The following is a 19,438-nucleotide window of genomic DNA, read 5'->3' as shown; positions in this document are numbered from 1 at the left end:
CTGGTCAGACTTTAGAATTAAAAAGTTCTGAGGAAAGATCACCAAAACAGGACCTTCATTGTATCAGGGAAAGCACGTGGCAAAGTATAGGAGAGTCGCTCCATGACAACAGTAATTTGCTACTGATTCTAGTTCACCTAACACAGTGACAAGAGCCCCACAGAGTACACAGGTAAGCTAAGCCCACCATGATGGACACCTAGGATAAATACCGCTATGAATCTCTGTATTGACGGGAAATTTGTCATCTGCATGCAGCCGGGACATGCTGCATGCAAGGCCAAACCCTCAGTACCGAGGAATGCTGTCAGCATGCTTTAAGGGGGTAGTGAGCAATCTGTTTAACACAAACTGGCTCCAAGATGGTCATTTCCAAGGTTGACTTAGAATATGATAGATAGGTCCTAGAGAATACAGGTTATGTTATCTGCTAAGACATACAGCTGGTACACGCATAGTTCTGCATCTCTAGTCACACTCTAACTTCTTTATTCAGGGGGAGATGCAACTGTGGAACAAAGAGGCACCTCTTGCATGCTTCAAGCCTTCTGGTGGGCAAGGAGACCTTAGGAGTGGCTCAGTAAACAGCTCAGGGAAATCATCTGCGGTGAATTCCTTGTAACTGCATTTAAAGAGGATAACTGGGAATTAGAGGCACAAAGGCATGTAGGAATTATTCTGGTATCACTGGGAATCTGCACGAATGACATGATTAGCAAAGAAAAAAATATATTTATTTGTATTCTACATGTTCTTTGCCTTGGAGCATTTGGAAAGCCTGTGATGATGACTGAGAGTATAGCAGTGATCCTGCAGGACCTGCTTGATCACCCAAAGGCACCCCTTCACTGCGTGCACAGGCACAGACAATAGGAAAATGACAAACTTTGGGGGTCACAGTGACTGATAAATAATGAACCTCTCCACGGATTTGCATAGCAACAGACAGACAAACTGGATTTCTGGAAGTGGAGCTCGCCTTGCCAAGTCTGTCTTTGTGGGGTTTTAAGGCAACAGAAACACAAAGTCCTTAACACGTGAAGAAAGGGCAATAAGATGTAGTCACTACTTTCAAGCAAGTTACGTTGGGATTAATGTATTTGGTTTAAAAGCAAGTTGTTTCCCCTCCCCTCAGCCACCCCTTAGCACTGAATGAAGCCAAGGTAAGTGTGCAATCAGCATCCCTCTTCCTCATCTACATATGTGGTGGGGTCTGGGTTAATCGTTATGACTACATTTCCTTTTCTTCTTTAAGCCAGGTCAACTTCATGCCTTCTTTCTCTTGTTATCTTTCAGAGCATGCTCCTAGAACTATCATCTATCATGAAAAAGTAATTGCATTCTGAGGACAAGAGATAAACTAAGGGAATGAGCACAAACCACCTTCAGCAGAAAGATAAAATGCCGATTATCTGCTACTGTCTCCCTCTCTGTTCCCTTACAGTGCTACATTCTAATGTTTAAGGAAGAAAACGCTTGTCTCATTTCCTCAATTTTATGCCAGTCCCACCAATACTGTACTCTGATTGCTGATGTTCATAAGTAGCTTGCTCCACATTTCAAGATTTTTCTCACATAGGCTGAGCTGGAGCTTGCCAGTATGTGTTGCCACTGCAGAACCAGCCCGGCATCTTTGGAAGGATGCTTTGGGATGTACAATTTGTGATGCACATGGGTAGTGTTCATATCAGCAACCAGCCTGATTAATAGACCTTAATGGAAGTAGAAGGCCCAAGACTCTGACAAGGAAAGGTTAATTTAGTGTGAAAGTAATCTGGAAGGCAGTGTGGCCCCTATCTACCCAGAGCTCAGCAGCCAGTCAATAAAAGATGGACCAAGCACAGAAGGAAGCTGAAGAAGCTTGGGCACAGAATAAGATCTCATCTGAAGGATATTCTGCTGCTATTGTTCTACCTGTGCCAATGCAATCCTCAGGCTCTGAGAGAGACTTTTCACGCTCATGTGGTGTTTTCATAGTTAGTACTTCCAGATTTGAAATTGAAACTAAGTAAAATCAGGCAATTAATTTAAAAAAACACCTGTGCTTTTCTTCAGTTCTGTTCTAGAAGAACTGTGGAACCAGCTCATGAGAATCTTAATGTTTGCTGTCTTATTAGTTCATATACATTAACTGAAGACAAGTGAAAGTACAAAGATCTCATTTTGAGTTTGCCAAGACAAGATTTACTCTGTAAGGTCAGATTTCCGAGGTGTAAGTAGCCCAAGAAAGCAATCCTTCCAGTTGTGTACCCAGCAAATAAAGCACTCTGACTATCTATAAGCCTTTTTCTGGCCACATGCTCTTGGCTGCTTTTATGTGCCAAGTTTATAACAGCTTGCATCTACTATTGATGTGCTCATCACTTCAGTAGCAAGAAGAAGCTTGTTTGCTCTGCCAGTTTCCTTAATCATTTAAGCCTTCTACAGGAAAGACAAGCAGACCAGCAGGAAAAAAAAATGGAATCAAACGTAAGGATTGCTTGTAATTGCAGTGTTTTTTAAAGCACAAAAAAAGGAAAATGTTTAAGATGGTGGTCATTAAAGTGTCAGCAACAACTGACCAAGGATGGAGAAGCTCTTTTGGTACAGCACATGCCCTGCTCTTAGGCTGTGATGATATGCAGTGGAAACAGACTTGGGAGGGTGGTAAGTGTTCTTTTTATGTGCTTAAGAGTGAGACTCAGAAAACTGGGGGACTTTGTAAAGCAGTACTTCTGCTTTTCCTCCATGTAAATTTTCAGGTGAAAAATCACAGGCAACATCACATGCTTCCAACCAAACAGGATGCAGCTGACATCCTTTAGGGCACTGGCCTAGGGCACATGATACATGGTTGCTCATCTGGTGTTAAAATGCCAGTCCCCAGAGGGACCAAATGGTCTTTTCTTTGCCATGATCTGGCACTCAGGCAAGAAGCAGCTCCAGGCTGATGGCATCTCTTCTTTTCTGTCTGGATTTTATGCAGTGTGAATGATGCAAATGATCAGTGGCACAGGTTCCTTACACAGAAAAGAATGCTTGAGTTACACACAGAAATATTCAATCTTTTTTTTTCTTTTTTTTTTTCTTTTTTCTTTTTCTTTTTCTTTTTCTTTTTCTTTTTCTTTTTCTTTTTCTTTTTCTTTTTCTTTTTCTTTTTCTTTTTCTTTTTCTTTTTTCCTCTTGTTTCTGCATAAACCTCTTCCAATTTCTCTCAAGTTTTCTATGGGGGGAAATAATAAACCCCAACCTCCCTCCTTGCCATTGTACACGTTCACTGAAACTTTACAATACCAAAGCAAAGACATAGAAGATTTGCCTTAAGTCAAGCATAAGTGGAATGGGTATAGAGAGTGTTTGATCTTCCCAACCTATTTCTTTTCTGCCACCAAACACCTTCAGCTGTTCCCGATCAAATGAAAGACAACCAAACCCCTGCATCAAAGACATCAAGTGAATCCGAAATGTGACCACGTGAGCGGAAGTCTTGTTGTCAAGATGCATCCTCCAGGCAGCATCAGCCACCTCCAGGCCACCCCCAACCAACTCCATCCCCACGCAACCAAGGACTGCGACAGTGATTTCAGAGTCAAGATGAGCTGGTTTACAATACATAATGATATGTCTTTATTTCATCAACAGAAATGGTGTCTAGACAAAATTCAGTTAACACTAGCAATTCAAATGAATGAAAAGGGTCGGGTGCTTTTTTTTTTTTTTTTTTTCCATTTTTGTTTTTTTTGCACAATACTGTATTTACAATGAGTAAATGACGTTTTAAATTCATTAGTTCATAGCAATGCTTTCTTCCAAAAAGGTAAAAATTCTTAGTAACAGAGAGTAAGCATCAACAGCCACCTCATTTATTTATACAATAAAAATCACAAGAAACCACAGTCACCTAGAAAAAAAATAAAGACAAGCTTAAGAACTAGTACAATAAAATGATGCATTGAATTAAGTTACATTAATCGCATAGAATTTGTGTAAAAAGTATGTAGAAAAAACACCTGATGTAACCTGTTACAGTCATTGACCAGTTATGAGAGGTACAGAGGGTTATACAGGTAGATATGTGTGAAAACTGTCCATTCTGTTTGACCTGGGGAGGAAGAGAAGAGGGGCTGCACCCCCTTGCATACACTGATAAAACCCTGTTTTGAATATGGCCTCTGAAGTTTGTAAGGCATATATAAGAGGTGCACTTGTAACCAACTGGTTCTGGAACAAACTCTTAGGACATCCCCACCCTTGAAATCAAAGGTGATTCTTAAAATCAGTGGTAAACAGACACGCATCAAATATCACCAAAGTGTTTAGTATAGTTCCTGCCAGTCTGCGGGATCCAGATAGCTTCAGTCAGAGCACAACCAGTAGTGGAAACAGTATCTAGAGCATGCACGTTTCTCTCAGGTATATCACAAACACAAGGTACCAGCATCCTGTGCAAATCCTGTGTGTCCCGGGACCATGCTCCTTTGCTATGGGGCTGAGTCCCACTGGCAGCCCTGGCTCCCAACTATGAGGGGCTGGCTGGGCTTGTAGCTCGGGCCCAGCTCTGCTTCTATGCAGTCAATGAACTCCAACACTGACAGCTGCCATGAGCCCAAAGGGACAATAGAGGCCCTGCAGCAGCCGTTTCAAACATAGAAAGGGCTCTTCCCACAAAAGCCATACAAGAACAGGAGTCATCCAGCTGTGTTTTCAGCAGTCGTTTGTTGGGGGTCATTACCTTATGAAAAGGTTTTTTTAGGATTCTTTCCTGCCAAAAAGTGGTTTTATTTGCAAAAAATGGCAACACCGTATGTGTAATACCTTAAAATGCATATCAATATTTGACTTTGATATAAATAATAATACCTATCTTGGTGGAGTGTAGGAAAATACTGTACATTTAGTCTTTCCAAGTAATGCCATTAACATTTGGAGAGTAAAGAGAAAAATTATTCTACAGACCACCAACAATAGATCTTTTAAATATACACACAGTATTTGAACATATGCATATACACATATATTGGATTCTGCAGCATCAGACCTGATGCCTGTGTCACGAAATACTCTAAGGAGTATTATAAATATACACATAGGTATTATAAACAGGAAAATACACAAACACACACTCTGACTAGAATTCTAAATGTATGTATATGTACATACATGTATTATAGATATCTAAAATTAACTTGGGCTGGGTTGGCAGAGACAAAACTGAAATGAAGTCAAAAACCTGTGGAGAAAATTTCTAGCAGGAAAGGGAGTGTCAGTTTGTTACAACAATGATTTTAGTTTCACCTCACTCCTAGACTGAGCAGATCCCTCCTTTTGCAAGGCCATCAGCTCCACTGCTCACACTGAAGCTAAATCTTCTCTAAACAGATCTAAAATATACACTTTTAAAATGCTACAAGCATGGGCTACACCGTTCACCCAAAGACACCTCCAAACGCATGTCAGATCAGAACAAGGTGAAAGCAGCGCTCCTTGTTGCAGCAGTAGAGGAAACAAAGTGGACTGAAGCGCAAGCTGGTGCAAACCTGGCCAGCATTCCCTTTGTCTCATTGAAAAAATCACTAGAGGTTCATTCTGGAAACCCATTGCTCTTTTCAACAACCACAGCAGTGCATTCCGTGACACGAGTGAGGCTGTTGTGTTGACTGGAAGTACAGTGCTTCATCATGCTTTCTCCTAGTGGATCAGCTTTTATTTTATTACAGGATTATAGTGATTCCAGCATGCAGATTTGTCTTTATTAGGCAATCATAAAGTTACATATTAAAAAATCTAACTATATCTATCTATGCGTTTTAACTTCTATTTAAGCGCTCTTTAGAATGCAGACTTGACAAAGTGTTGAACTCCAGATTAACAACCATGCTATCAGCATTAATCATTCCTCCGGCAGTAGTTAATCCATTTAGCTAAGTTATTTATCTAGTTCCCACTCTCCTTTTTAAAGAGAAGTAGCAGTTAGCATACTAATCACCATGGCTTGCCTTTGCAACTCATTTTACTTCCTTGGGAAAAAAATAATACAAGGATTAGATCCAAAAATATAGTGCATCTTAAAAGCAGCATATACCCTTAGAAAGACATTTAATAAATTACTCGCACAATATATAAAATAATAGTTTTATACTGCAGCATCAAACTCTGACGCCTGAGTCATTGTATGTTAGGAAGTCTGTGATATAAATACTGGGGTCTCCTGATAAGACAGCCAACATTTTTGCTTTTGTTTTGCTTCTTTTCTGTTTTGTTTTCTCTGATGTTTTTTTTTCTTTTTCTTTTTTTGCACTACCTTTTTTGTTCCAGAATCAGCTTGCAATGAGCTTTAATTTTGTTCAAGGCACCCCCAGAGAACGCAGAGAAACAAACACATCATATAGTGTAGTACTCACCTGACAAAGCATAACAAGCCTAAATGAAATGAGGTTTCTTGGCAATACAGGTAGAGCAATGGCAAAGGAAGAGGAGGATTAGATACAGACTGGACAACTTGTGAAGGACTCACGTGCCCATGGAGCTGTGCAGCACACAGCAGGGAGAGGGCTGGGTCTCATCACACCTCTCCTACGTAATGCCTGAGGCTGCAAATATCCTCTTTGACAAATGCAAAGAGATTCTTAAGACCATGGTGACCATTAACCAAACTCTTCAAATCAGTAAATATCACAGTCAGCCGTTTTGTTTTGTTTTTCCAAATGGTATCTTTGTGATCAGTTGCTTTGACCTCACGAAAAGAGCAGTTGGGTATGCCAACTGATGTCCAGGTCTAATTCTCCCAGTGCCTTCCTTTAAAGTTAGCCCAGTAACAGCTTTGAGAGCCATGTGGTTCAGAATAGCAAAAAAACCTCAAAACAAAATAGAAACAAACAAACAAACAAAAAAACCCAACAACCACCACCACCACCAAAAAAACTCACTGAAAAACCATGATACATGTGAATATAGGAAGCAATGACACAAAACCAGCCACTTCTAACGGGGAAGAATGAAATCAAACATCCAGAAAAGCTCACGGGGGAGGGAAAGAGAGCAAGAGGAGAGGAAGATTGAGGAAGAGACGCTTATTTGAGCAGTGGTTTTATATATCAGTTCCCAAGGTAGAGAAAATTAACAGACCCAGCACTTGTAGGAAGCCAGGTCAAACTGAGAGCTGCAGCGCAATGGTTGTGAGGGTGGGTTTTTAAACCGCTGGAATGAGGTCAAGAGTACCAGTTGCACATGAGTTGTTAGTAGAGTAAATCTTCATGCCAGGAAGCAAGTTAAAACTTGGTTTTATGCTCATAAAACATTCTATCTATTCATATATATAGGAGGTCACTTAAAAATAAAAAAGGCAACAGAAAAAACATCTTTAAAATACTGTGTCAGTTGACCCGTCCCTCCCTCCCCCAACCCCCCAAAGTAGCTATGACTCTATAATGTGATTCACATTTAGTTTTAAATTCTAGCTTTCACCATGGTCTCATAGAAACAAAACTTCTCTGCGAAGCACAGAACTGCTTTGCAACGTCAGTGAGTTCAAAGGAAAATCAGACCCCCCCAGGAGCTTCTCAGGCAGTTACCTGTGAGAGGGGAGGTGGGAGGGGGTCAGAGATTTTTAGCTTAAGCTTCTGTAAAAAGCAAGAAGACACCTCCCCCTTTCTCAGCCACGTGAACTAGGAGTTTATGGCATTCGTATACTTTTGAACATGTAAAGGTAAGGATTTTGTACAGTAATGATTAATACTTAAACATAAATATTCTCCTACATTATATACTAGTTTTTCTTTGTACATGCGGGGGAAAAAAGTATCTTTAACAAACATGGCACATGCTATATGCATTTCCTCCTCGGTAGCTTGGCTACAAGACTGTGGGCGCAGAGGACAAAAGCAAGGCTTTGTGGCGAGTGGGCGACATCCATGAGCACAGGCTGAAGGTGAGAGAAGGGAGAGAGGGAGCTGATTCCTCCTCCAAAGTCAAGCTGCTGATCTACTGAGTGCCTCAAGAGAGCCCCAGTGCACACCTCTAAGTGTAAACTATAGCGCAGACCGCAGTATCGCTCAGTGCCACTGAGAAGCTGCTACCCCCACATTTTGTTTATTTTTTAAATAGGTCTGAACAGCTGGTCAATTTTTCTCAGCAAGAACAAATGGTTTCAGCCAGTAAAGCACATGACAGTTGTCGTCCAGGATAAAGCCACGCAACCTGGCACACGTAGGGCAAGGAACCACAAAATAAAAACTCGGTACACTTAGAATAATAATAATTATTAGAAAAGCATTAGGAGGACGTTTTCTGTCTACACTGTACATACAGATGTTATGCTTGGAAAGCTGCTGTCTCACACAGTCGTAACATGAGTCAACATCGCTTCAGATACAAATCCAATGCAGTTACAACTAAGCCAATTCACTGAGTAGTCTCCTTTGAGACAGCGCTCTTCTAGCTGTGATTTGTCCTGAAGGCAATGCTGTAGAACGAGTGGATCCTGGAACACAAGAACTGGAAGGGCAAGCAACCAAACTGGGTGCCGACAGAGTGTGACTTGCTCTTAGAGGGTACAGCGCTAACTTGACTTCTGCAGGGAAACCAGAGCCAACGGTGAGGGGTCTGGTCCTGCAACTCTTCCTACCTAGGCAGGATCCCTGACTTCACCAGAGCCACCTCTGCAGCTCAGGTCTGGGGAAGGTCTGAGGAAAGCTGAGGTGATGCTACAGGGACTACTACTCGGAGCAGCAGCTGCTTCCATGAGTAAAGGATGCAGACTGGGGCTGGCAAAGAAGCTGCCAAAGTGTACTGATGTGATTTCCATTTACTATATTTTATGGAACATATGGTGATCGGATCCAGTTGTCAAATACGTTTCTCTCTAAGGAGTGAAATATATTTTGCCCTATAAGAATCCAAAAGCATCATTAACAGCACTTAAGCTTGGTTTGTGAAACAGAAAGAAGTCTGAATACAAAAATAATTCAAGCAGATTTTCTTTACAAACTGTATAGTGAATTCAGTATTTGGCAAGACCGTTTTTACTATGTAATGAGCTCCTGAGTGTTTGTCTATTAGCTAAAACTTTTCTATTTTCTTTAAGCCATAAAGCAAAGAAAACCATATACTCAAGTTATACTGAAGTCACAACTTCATTTATGAAAAGAGGTTTGACCAGAAACTCAGTGCAAGTGGCAAAGTTGACCATTACTGTACAGTATCTGCAAGAAAATAAAATAAATCCACATTGCTCAAGTGGCACAAAATGGCTGTGCCAAAAAAAAAAAATTGTCTATAATAAAATCTCAAATAAGATTCCAACATTAGAATTTTATAAATAAGTACAAATTGAATGATATTGCTGAACTGCGAACCAAGGAAAAAAAAATGGTGTAACAAGTTACCAAACTAGTTCTAGCATCGAAGACAAAAAGGAATGTTGGAACTTGTTTATACAATATAAATGAAAGCTTCCAGTTTGTAGGATGAGAAAAATTGAGGCATGCAGGGACTTTTGCATATGGATATATATATTTTATATATATTATATATAATATATACAGTTTAGCTATAAAACTTTGATGTGTAAAGAAGCTGTCTTCAATGAAAAATTGAACATTCAGAGGAAATTCCTGAGTTAGGGTTTTGTGACATGGGCCACTGAGAAAAAAGCTGCGGTTGGGTCCTCAGAGGTGTTATGTCCATCCCTGTTAAGATTGAAATCAACATACAAAAACAGACAGTGTTGCCACTGTGTAATTCCCTGCCTGAGCAAGGGATAGCACCATTGTGAAGATAACTCCTGCTTGTAGAGAGGAGGGAATACTTAAAAACAGTATTGCTGCTAAGACCACTGTAGTGTGCACCAAATACGTTCTTCTAGACAACAAATGAGCACTGCCACTGGCTGACTGAAGAACACCTGACCAGGTGTAACGGTAAGGTTACAAGTCACTAGGTGTAATCTTTCCTAGGCTGTTCATCTGTTGTACATTTATCAGTCATTTCCTGACAGAAGTCTACTGTGACCGTTTGGCTACTCTGCTCTCGCGGAAGCTCTCTCTCAGGGTAAGTACCTGGCTCAGCTCCATCCAACCCCCCGCCGCTGGCTGAGCAATTCTCTGAGACGTTGTTGGGCAGCCAGGATGCTCCCAGCTGCACTGGGCCCTGCTCTGAGCAGCACTGCATGCCTTCCCCAACACACTGCGACGTTGCTAGGCCCTGTTCCACGCCAGTTGCAGGGCTGACGGTGGTGGCTGTCTGCAGATCCATGGGTCTGAGAACGGGGCAGTAGCGGTGAAGGGCTTGGATCTGTTCCGGGCTCTGCATGTCTCTGCACACTTCTTGGGAAAGACACGAGAAGTTATCTAGCAATTCGCCCATGCTTGCTTTCAGCTGGTTCCTTTCTGAGAGCAACTTCTCTTTCTCACACACCTGAAAAAGAAAGAAGGCATCTTACTTGAAAGAAAGGCCATCCATGCTTGGCAGAACCCAAGGAGAATTTTGACACAACACAGTTACTTTTACATGGGCAGAGGAAATGTCACAAAGATATCAGGTACTGACCACTAATAGGTCTGTGCAGACTGCAGTTTGGGAAACATTTGGAGAAAAGCATTTGAGTTGTTGGACTACAGTCATACATTATTCCAAGAGACTGTTAGTTTCCTTAATAGGCTAAGGCTGTTTGATGTACAATAGAAAAAACTCTGAAAGAAATGCTTTGATTGAGAAAAGCCATTATCTGCACAAACAAGAATAAATCAGAGTCTTGTTGCTAAAGAGAGGTACATGCAGCAGTTCATTCTCCAAATGCCAGGACAGTCTGTCAGTCTGAGTGCACCTCTTTGGAGATATGAACACCCATCATAGACTACTGCAAGGAATGGTGATTGGAGGAGAGAACTTGGGTTACTGTGTGCTCTGTGGTCTGCCATTTTTGTATGTCCTGCTAATTACTGGTTTGAGTTTGACCTAATCAAGATAATTCTACAAAGATGCATATGAAAACCCCAAAGGTAGGTGGGCTTTCTGATTCAAACATTTGGGAGGTGAACCAGGAGGGGTCAGGCACAGAGCGAGACCCAGCCAGGGGGCCTGCTGCTAAAATCTGGTGCTGACCCATTGCAAAATAGTAGTCCTGCCTCATTAGTACCACCACCCAGCATTCAGCTCAAGGGAGCAGATCAGATTTTAGAGAGCACAAGAGCTATTTCCAGTGCTCGGCTGGCCCTGAAAGCAGTGCACCATGTACCTCACCTAGTAACACTGCTAAACTCAAGCTGTCTTGGCATCTGAGGTGTGAAAACTCCACCGCTGAGATAACCCGTTACGGGTGGCTGCTGATAGCATTACACCAGGTCCAAAGCCCACACTGGAAGCATGCAGCTGTGTGAATGAGGAAGAGAGTATGAAAAGAACCAACTGCTAAAATATTGATAAATCTATCAGGAAAGCATAAAAATAATGAAAAAATAAACAGATGCTCAAGTACATCTTGAGATAATGAATTATGGAAGAGAATATGCTGTGAGTTTGCATGAAAAAATGGGAATGTGAGTGGGTAGACGGATGAGTGAGGGAAAGCAGGCAAAAAACCCTACCTACCAATCTTGGAAAATGTGACCATTTCACTAACTGTCTTCTAAGAAACCATCTGTGTTGTGGAGATGGGTGACTTACAGCGCGTAAGCACAATGGGGAAGAAGGAGCTTGTTAAAAATAAAAAAATAACAAAATCTATCCCAGTAGAAGCTCCTTAAAACCTGGTACTGCCACATAATTGAGAAGAATGGAAATTACTGGTGATGAAAAGGACAGAAGATGACAAAGGAATTTCCAGAGACTCAAAGTACAGACTTGAAGCAGACAGCGTGCTTGGGCTGCAAGCGTCTGGGGAGAGGGCAGGAGTGCTGGAGAGGTAGTGTTGAAGTTGTATGAGTTCGTTTACTTTTATCACTTTATCCTCTTGCACACCTCATAATAGTCTTTGTAAAGAATGCTCTTTTTCATTAGGATGCACCAGAGCCCATTACCTATCTACAGCTTGCTGCATAGAAATCTTAAAATTACTTTCAAAGTCTCCTGCACCTCCAAGTGCTTTTGATTCCTGGAATTCAGCAGGGGTCAGGCCCAAAAGGCCATTCATATGCCTTTCATTCACTTCTCAGAGATGCGTGTGCTGGGGAAAAAAAGGGGACTTGAGAAATGTATGTTGCCTACCCACAGTTGATAATGTTTAATAATAAGTTATTTTATAGGACTGCACAAACCCAACAGTGACAGGTATCAAAAGCAAGCCACACTTGCTGCTCATGCAGCCCTTGCAGCACTGCCCCAGGAGCTCACTGCCTGGCTAGGACCGAGCCTGCTTCTCCTGTCAACCCTGCTTCCAGGCCTCTGTGCTTATTCCTCACCCTGCAGAACCTCTGACTCATTCTGCACCCATTGTGGATTTGGCTTGGTGAAAGAAGCGGTTGCTCAGTGCTTTGTTTGTCTTTGATGTCTGGTTTGTTTTGCATCAGAAAAGCCCTACTCTTACAAATGTTTTTATTTCTGTTTCTTCTTTTTTCCACCCGGGCTTCAGCAGCATGGTATTTAAATACTTCACAAGCCTTGATGATGTAAGTCTCCCAGCCAGCTTGTGGGGTCAGCATCACCTCCACTGTGCAGATGGGAAGCAGACCCGCACAGGCAGTAAGTGACTAACCCAATGTGCTGCGGCTTTTGCCATTTGTAGGGTGGCAAAAACACAGCTTCTTCCAGCAGATCCCTGTCTCTTTCACACTCTGTTTGCTGCAGCTTGTGCTGAGAAAGGAGGATGCTGAAGGCCACTTTTGACATGCAACCCGCTATTATCAGAACAAGAAGTATTCCATTTCCCAGCCCACTATGTTCAACCCACAGCTGAGCAAATGCACATACAGACGTTGAAATGAAGGGCTCCAAATAACCTCTGATTTTAAGGGAAACTGGGTACACAGACATCTCCAAACGTGGGTCTAATTTCACCAGTATTTTGTGTTTTCCACATACACAATACACACATACATCCTGTGACATTTTGTGCATTAAGTTGTCATACTAGTGCCTTCACTTACACACAAACCTACAAGCTGATTGAATCAACTAAACTCTGGATGGGAATAGCTGTTGGTAGGGTAAGAGCATGCAACTCACCAACTTGCGGATTTCACATTCGAGGTTCTGAATACAGTCCAGTTTTCTCTTGCGGCAGCGTTGAGCTGCAATTCGGTTCTTGCTGCGCCGGCGAACATCATGGATGAACTCAAGCTGTTCTGAGGTTAGTTTGTGCATCTTTATCATCATCTGGAAATCATTCCTTGGAAGATCTGTGATTTGATCAACAGGAAAAGGAAGCTTCACCTAAAACAAACAAATGTGAGACAAAAGCAGACAAAGAGTCACATTTTGCATGCTGAATGCAAGCTGAATGCCACAGAGCAGAAGGACTATTAGACCTGCTCCCACTTTCTAAATAAACAACACACACGGTTTTACAGCAGCAAGTTTTTAACACTCCCTTGTGGCACACTGTAGAGGTCCAGCTGGATATGGTTTAACTGAAATCAGCAATATTGATGAATCCCAGATACTAAAAAAAAATAAAAAATCACCTTTCCATACAGCTCTAATAACTGATTTCCTTGCACTAAAAAAGGCTCCTTCCACTATGATGTGACACAGTCCTTGTGGAGTGCCTCACCACTATGAACTGGAATGAATTCCAAACTGTTTTCCAGGAATGGGCGACCACTCCAGGAAACTTGCATTTTGCATGGCCTGAAGGGCTGAAAATTTGATTAGGTGTGAGGTTTAAAATGCAACCCAACACCTTAAGTTGATGAAAAATACCATACCTCTCACAGTACAGGTTATTTAACCAGCACTGAGAATGAGCTGTGTACCACAGAAAGAAAAAAGGGTCAGAGAAGCACGATGCAACACACCATACCCTCCTAAAACAAACAGATGCACTCAAGGACTTCTGTCAGGTTATTTTTTTTCAGTTTGCTCAAACTAAGGAGAGCATCTCTCCCTTCAAATCCTGTTTCACTTGTTGTTTGCTACTGATAATGCGACTATGAAAAGATGTTTCTAGGTGCATTTGGTGATCAAATAAAACAGAGTTGACAAAATTGAAGGAGATGACAACAGAGTAGTTGGATTCACGCTCTTTCTTGTAGTCATACCCACACTGACCGAAAGGTGGCAGTAAATATTTACATTTCTAGCTCAATTTGGTACAATTCAACCTCCCTGGAACAAGGGGATTATTCTGTAGCCAAGCTCCCAAAGAAAATAGATATAAGTTTCTCCAGCCAAGCAAGAGACTCCACTTGAAAAGGTTTCTTTGGTATTTAAAACACAGTTATCATCTTCAAATGGTGCACTTCAGTCACTTGGAGATAAAATAAGAACATGGATTAGAAATAAGAGTGGGTATTTTCACTGGTGTTCTGCATTTGTTTAGAAGCAGCGTGTGAAGGATGGGCACACACATAACACACAGACCCGCCTGTAGCCAGCTCTCTGCCTTGGTGACAAAACTGAACTTTCTGTTTGTTTCTCTGAGCCCTGGCCATGCAGGACCTGCAGCAAATGCTCACAGAACCCTTTCATATGGTTCCATGTGCCAAACATTGCCCCTGGAAAACCAGGCCTCGGTCACCACTTTGTGGTCTGTGGCTTTGCAGGTCAGCCCCCAGGGCAGCTTGAATTCCCCCACACCTGTATGCATACATACATAAGCTGACCTTAGACATGGTGATACGGACACCTTGTTTACAGACTGCTGCTAAACAACATGAAACCTCTTTGATTTCCTCTTTCTACCCTTTGGACAGTAAACACACACTTGGGGTAAACCAGTTTTCTCTCAAGCTTCTCACAGGGCCTGAAAACAAAAACAGGCACTGAAAAACACCACAGTCTCACTGCAAAAACACTCCTGTCACGTTCTGAGGGTTTCCCCGTTTTCTGAGGTCTGAAGCTGAAAGAGCTGCTAACCTTATTTCTCCCTCCCTCTCTCCCTCTCTCAACATATTTACCTGCAAGCAGGAAATGTGCTTGCAGTTCAAATGGGAATTAAATGGGATCAGCTTAAATCTGTCAGGTGGAATATGCTGAAAGGAAACAGGAAAGTAAAGAAAAACATGTTAAAAGAAATAGACTGAAAATAAAAATACCTACAGAGTGGGGCAGAGGGTGCTATCAGAAAACCAGCCTAATTCCACTTCTGTCATATACAGCACTGCTCAGGATCAAAAAAGTGAAAGGAGAGTGGAAGTGAGTCAGACTCATTTCCTTCACCATCAACATAATCTTTATTGCCTGTCTCCCTCTCTTCAATTAGCTGTCATCCGAAAAAAAAAGAAAAAAAAACAACAACCAAAAAACCCAACCATGTTTTGGTATGGACACAATGAGCAACTACACTGCAGTGCTGCTGCAGTGAGAGGCTGCTGATGCTTTATGTTGATGCATGGTGAGATCCTTAATGGGTATTTATTGCAGCAAAGCCATTTACATGAGCTGAGGGATGTGTCATGGTTGGGATTCAGCTGACCCACTTAGAGCTGCCTAAAATGAAGGGCTGAGACCTGCTCATGTCTCAGTCCTTGCTGCTGTCATCGAGGATGAAGAGAGCTCCGTGGAGAGCAATGCACCCCCATGGCTTCCCCGAGAAGAAACCAGACTTAGAAAGATGCTCTCTCTTAAGATATCCGACTCATATGAGAGAAAACTTACCTGAGGTGTCTGAAAATGGATCGCCAATCTTTTCCGAGCTGTGTAAGAAAAAACCAGCTAGTGTGTGTCTTTGTAAATTGTTATTTTTAGTAATTATGAGTTATATAAAGGAAAGAACTCTATACTCCTTGGTTTGGATGATTTTAAGTTAGAAATGTAAGCAGGATCTCTGCTCCTTCCAAGAGTTATTCCAGGCAGAGTAAACCACACAGAGAACTGAGCTCTTCAGTCTCCACTATCAACACAATTACTTGTTCTCTGTGTTTTTTGTTTTGTTTTTTTAATACCAATACCAGAGGATCTGTTTCCACCACAGCAAGCAAGCCAGCACTTTTCACCAATGCTGCAGCCCTTGTTGCCCCTGATTCTGGCTTATACACTCCTCAGGCAGCCAAACCTTCTTGGTAAAAAATATAACTTGTTTATGATTTTGTGGCATTTTATTATTATTAGGTATAGAATCATGGAATCCTTTGAGTTGGAACGGACCTTTAAAGGCCATCTAATCGAACTCCCCTGTAATGAACAGGGACATGCACAGCTAGACCAGATTGCCCAGGGCCTGATCCAGCCTTGCCTTCAAAGTCTCCAGGTGGACATCCACCACATCTCTGGGCAACCTGCTCTGCTGCCTCAACACCTTCACTGTAGAAGAAATTTTCCTTACACCCAACTTAAATCTACCCTCTTTAAGCTAGAAGCCATTTCCCCTTGTTCTATCACCACAAACCCTGCCAAAGAGCTTGTTCCCTTCTTTCCTGTAGCTCCCCTTCAGACACTGAAAGGCCACTATCAGGTCACCTCCAAGCCTTCTCCAGGCTGAACAGCCCCAGCACTTTCAGCACGTCCTTGTAGGAGAGATGATCCATACTCTGGATCACTTCCGTGGCCCTTCTCTGGACACACTTCAATAGGACCACCTCTCTTCTATACTGAGAACTTCACCTCTGGATCCAGCTCCCTATATGAGCTCTCACCAGCGCAGAGCAGAGGGGCAGAATCACCTCCCTCACACTGCTGACCACGCTTCTTTTGATGCAGCCCAGGATACATTTGGTTTTCTTGGCTGTGAGGGCACACTACTGGCTCATGCCAAGCTTCCATCCACCAGTACCCCCAGGCCTGTTTCAGCAGGACCGTAGTCAATCCTTTTATCCCCCAGCTTGTATCAGCAGTGAGGGTTGCCTCGAGCCAGGTGAGACCATGCATTTGTATTTTGTTGAACCTCATGAGGTTCACCTGGGCCCACTGCTCAAACCTGTCTAGGTCCCTCTTAATGGCAGCCCGTCCCTCTGGTTTGTCAGCTGCACCCCACAGCTTGGTGTCATCAGCAAACTTGCTGAGGGTGCACTCAACCCCAGTGTTGATGTAATTGGTGAAGATACTAAAGATTATTGGTCCCAGCACTGACCGCTGTGGGAGACCACTCATCATTAATCTCTATCCAGACACTGAGCCATTGATCACCAAGCTCTGGACTCAATCTTGCAGCCAGTTATTCACTCACTGAACAGTCCACCCAGCAAATCCATATCTTTCCAATTTGGTGAGAAGGCTGTTGTAGGAGACTGTGTCAAAGACCTTACTGAAGTCCAGATAGATGACATCAGTGGCTCTTCCCTTCTGTATTGATTGATGTGGTGACACCATCATAAAAGACTACTAGGTTGGTCAAAGAGGATTGGTGAAGCCACCCCCATGTCTTCTATGTGCTGTAGCATAGATTTCAGGAGGATCTGTTCCAAGATCTTCCATGGCACAGAGGTGAGACTAAAAAGTTGTTAGTTCCGAAGGCCATCCAGTGGAAATGTCATTACACCCCCGAATGGCTCAGTAACAGCATTGTTCTTGACAAGTGATGACAATCATTGACTCAGCAAATGCAAGGCTTATCTATAACCAATTAATTCATTCAGGCTTCACTAGTTAGTGTCAGCTTGTATCATAAGCCATGAGTGCTATGCTGCTCAATACTGCACTAGTTTCTGCTGCTGTTCTTCACCCCCTATTCTTGGGAATAAAGGAAAAGACTGAAGCCCTGTATTAACTTACATAACGGAATTTTCCTATCTCATAAGTTACATTCACTTTTTCACTTTGTATTTAAATTTCAACGATGTCTTCCTTGAGCTGTCAAGTGCTGGTGGAGATAGTGAACTTCATAAGCCTAGCTTACAATTACAGTAAATATAAGCTTTCATACCTTATACATAAGATAATCAGTATGTACTGGGCATAGGAGGGTAGAATTCAATGGAACCACCTAGAGCAAGAGACTGAAAATCTTGGTCATTTTCTCTACAGTTGTAAGTAGCAAAGTTATTGCCTTAATGCTCTTACATTGAAAGCCAGAGCTATTGAAAACCTCTGACACTTGAAATCACCCAGCCCTTGGAAAGCTCTCAGGATTCAACAGAGCTATTTAACGCAAGGACTGAATCACAGCAATGCTTTTTGATGTAGAAAGAGGCAATCTGCTCCACACAGACAAGCTCAACAGGTTACTGGTGTTTTCCATTATATCTTCGTTAGTATACACATCATTCTTCCACACTCAGGAAGAAATTCAGCCCAAGACAGAAACTGAAGTGAGTTCACCTGTGTTTCAAGGGCTTGGCTACCTACATACTGCTTGAAGCACCACTCATGGTCCCAGAGAAGAGGGACCCCACCTAATCTAACTGGCCCCACTTTGAGCAATAGGACCACAGGCAGGGTGTGCTCCCATTGGTCTGCTCACCCTGCTTCTTACAGGCATAGGTGAAGCTTTCAAAACAGCTCTCTTCAAATGGCAGCCACTGGGATGGCATGGAGTTGCAAGCAGAGAGTTGTTAGCCCAGGCAGAAAAGAACTAGTGGAGTGCTAACAAATGGGATCTAAAAATGCTCCGAGTGGCAAAACTGTGGAGGCCCAGAGCAGAGAGCTTGCCCTATTTGACACAGCATGACTGATGGTCATGTCCTTCCCTGGGGCAACCACAGTCTCACGTGAGGGCATGAGGGGTCAGGGTCAGTAATGCTCCCTGAGGGGACTACTGTTGGGCACTCTGAAGAAGCACCCTGAGCAGCTTTTTGATTTTCTACCTGCCTCAGAGAACTGGAGTAAACCACTGATCCACTGGAGGTAGTGGATAGTGCCCTGGCTCACGAGCCTGGAGTTCTCATCCTTTAGCCCATGACTCAGGTTTCTGTTCCAATCCTGACTTGTTGGTGCTCAAAATGCTGTCCTGGCCTCTCCCTGTTCACTGCTTACAGTGTCCTCAGCTTCATCCTTATAATGGGTGGGACAATGCACCCCCTACCCATGACGAAGCTCTTCTGAGACAGGGATAATGAGCAGACCCTGATGAAGACAGGAACACTTTAGAAGGACAGATCAGGTGATGAAATGAAGTGCAGCATTCCTCTGAAAAATCTGTTTTTGTAGAAAAAAAAATCAAAGGAAAGAGCACTTCAGGAACTTCAGCAAGGGTTTTAGCTCCGGGCATGGCAGAATTGATTTTAGGCTACCATGAAATAATATAGGGGATTAAAGGTGTTTGAAAAGACCTTCCAGAAATTTGAGGTTTGTAATGGAAAACTCCCAGTGTTGAAAGGCAGTAGTTCTCTGTGTCCTGCATGGACACCACTCCTACCAAGAGGAAACAAGACTGCCTTGGAGTTCATCTTGCAAGAGCAATGTTTGATGAGGCTCCATTTATCCAGATGTC

At 42.6% G+C, this 19,438-nt stretch overlaps 1 protein-coding gene and 1 long non-coding RNA gene across 8 annotated transcripts in view; one reads left to right on the top strand and one right to left on the bottom strand.

Annotated features, from left to right (window-relative positions):
- Positions 1–1,296: 1,296 nt before the first annotated feature.
- LOC146761469 (uncharacterized) lies at positions 1,297–3,765 on the top strand. The gene is made up of 2 exons (XR_014944162.1): positions 1,297–2,646; positions 3,382–3,765. It is a non-coding gene; the product is annotated as an uncharacterized LOC146761469 (long non-coding RNA).
- A 2,440-nt stretch (positions 3,766–6,205) lies between these two features.
- The window catches only part of BACH2 (BACH transcriptional regulator 2), a 178,022-nt gene continuing 164,789 nt past the window's right edge, over positions 6,206–19,438 (bottom strand). For 6 of the 7 annotated variants that reach the window (XM_015858930.3, XM_015858928.3, XM_085541912.1 and 3 more), the window contains 2 exons: positions 13,138–13,344; positions 8,049–10,392 (listed from right to left, as the gene is read on the bottom strand). In XM_015858930.3, the coding sequence (XP_015714416.2) occupies positions 9,913–10,392; positions 13,138–13,344 (687 nt within the window). In that variant the 3' untranslated portion in view covers positions 8,049–9,912. Of the gene's footprint in view, positions 10,393–13,137; positions 13,345–19,438 lie in introns of all 7 variants that reach the window. The other variant, XM_015858931.3, reaches the window with a different exon arrangement.

The sequence above is a fragment of the Coturnix japonica genome, chromosome 3 (genome assembly GCF_054131305.1).
Source record: "Coturnix japonica strain WE chromosome 3, WE-NBRP24, whole genome shotgun sequence".
In the NCBI taxonomy this organism is placed as follows: domain Eukaryota; kingdom Metazoa; phylum Chordata; class Aves; order Galliformes; family Phasianidae; genus Coturnix; species Coturnix japonica.
This window is presented reverse-complemented; position numbering and strand designations above follow the sequence as displayed.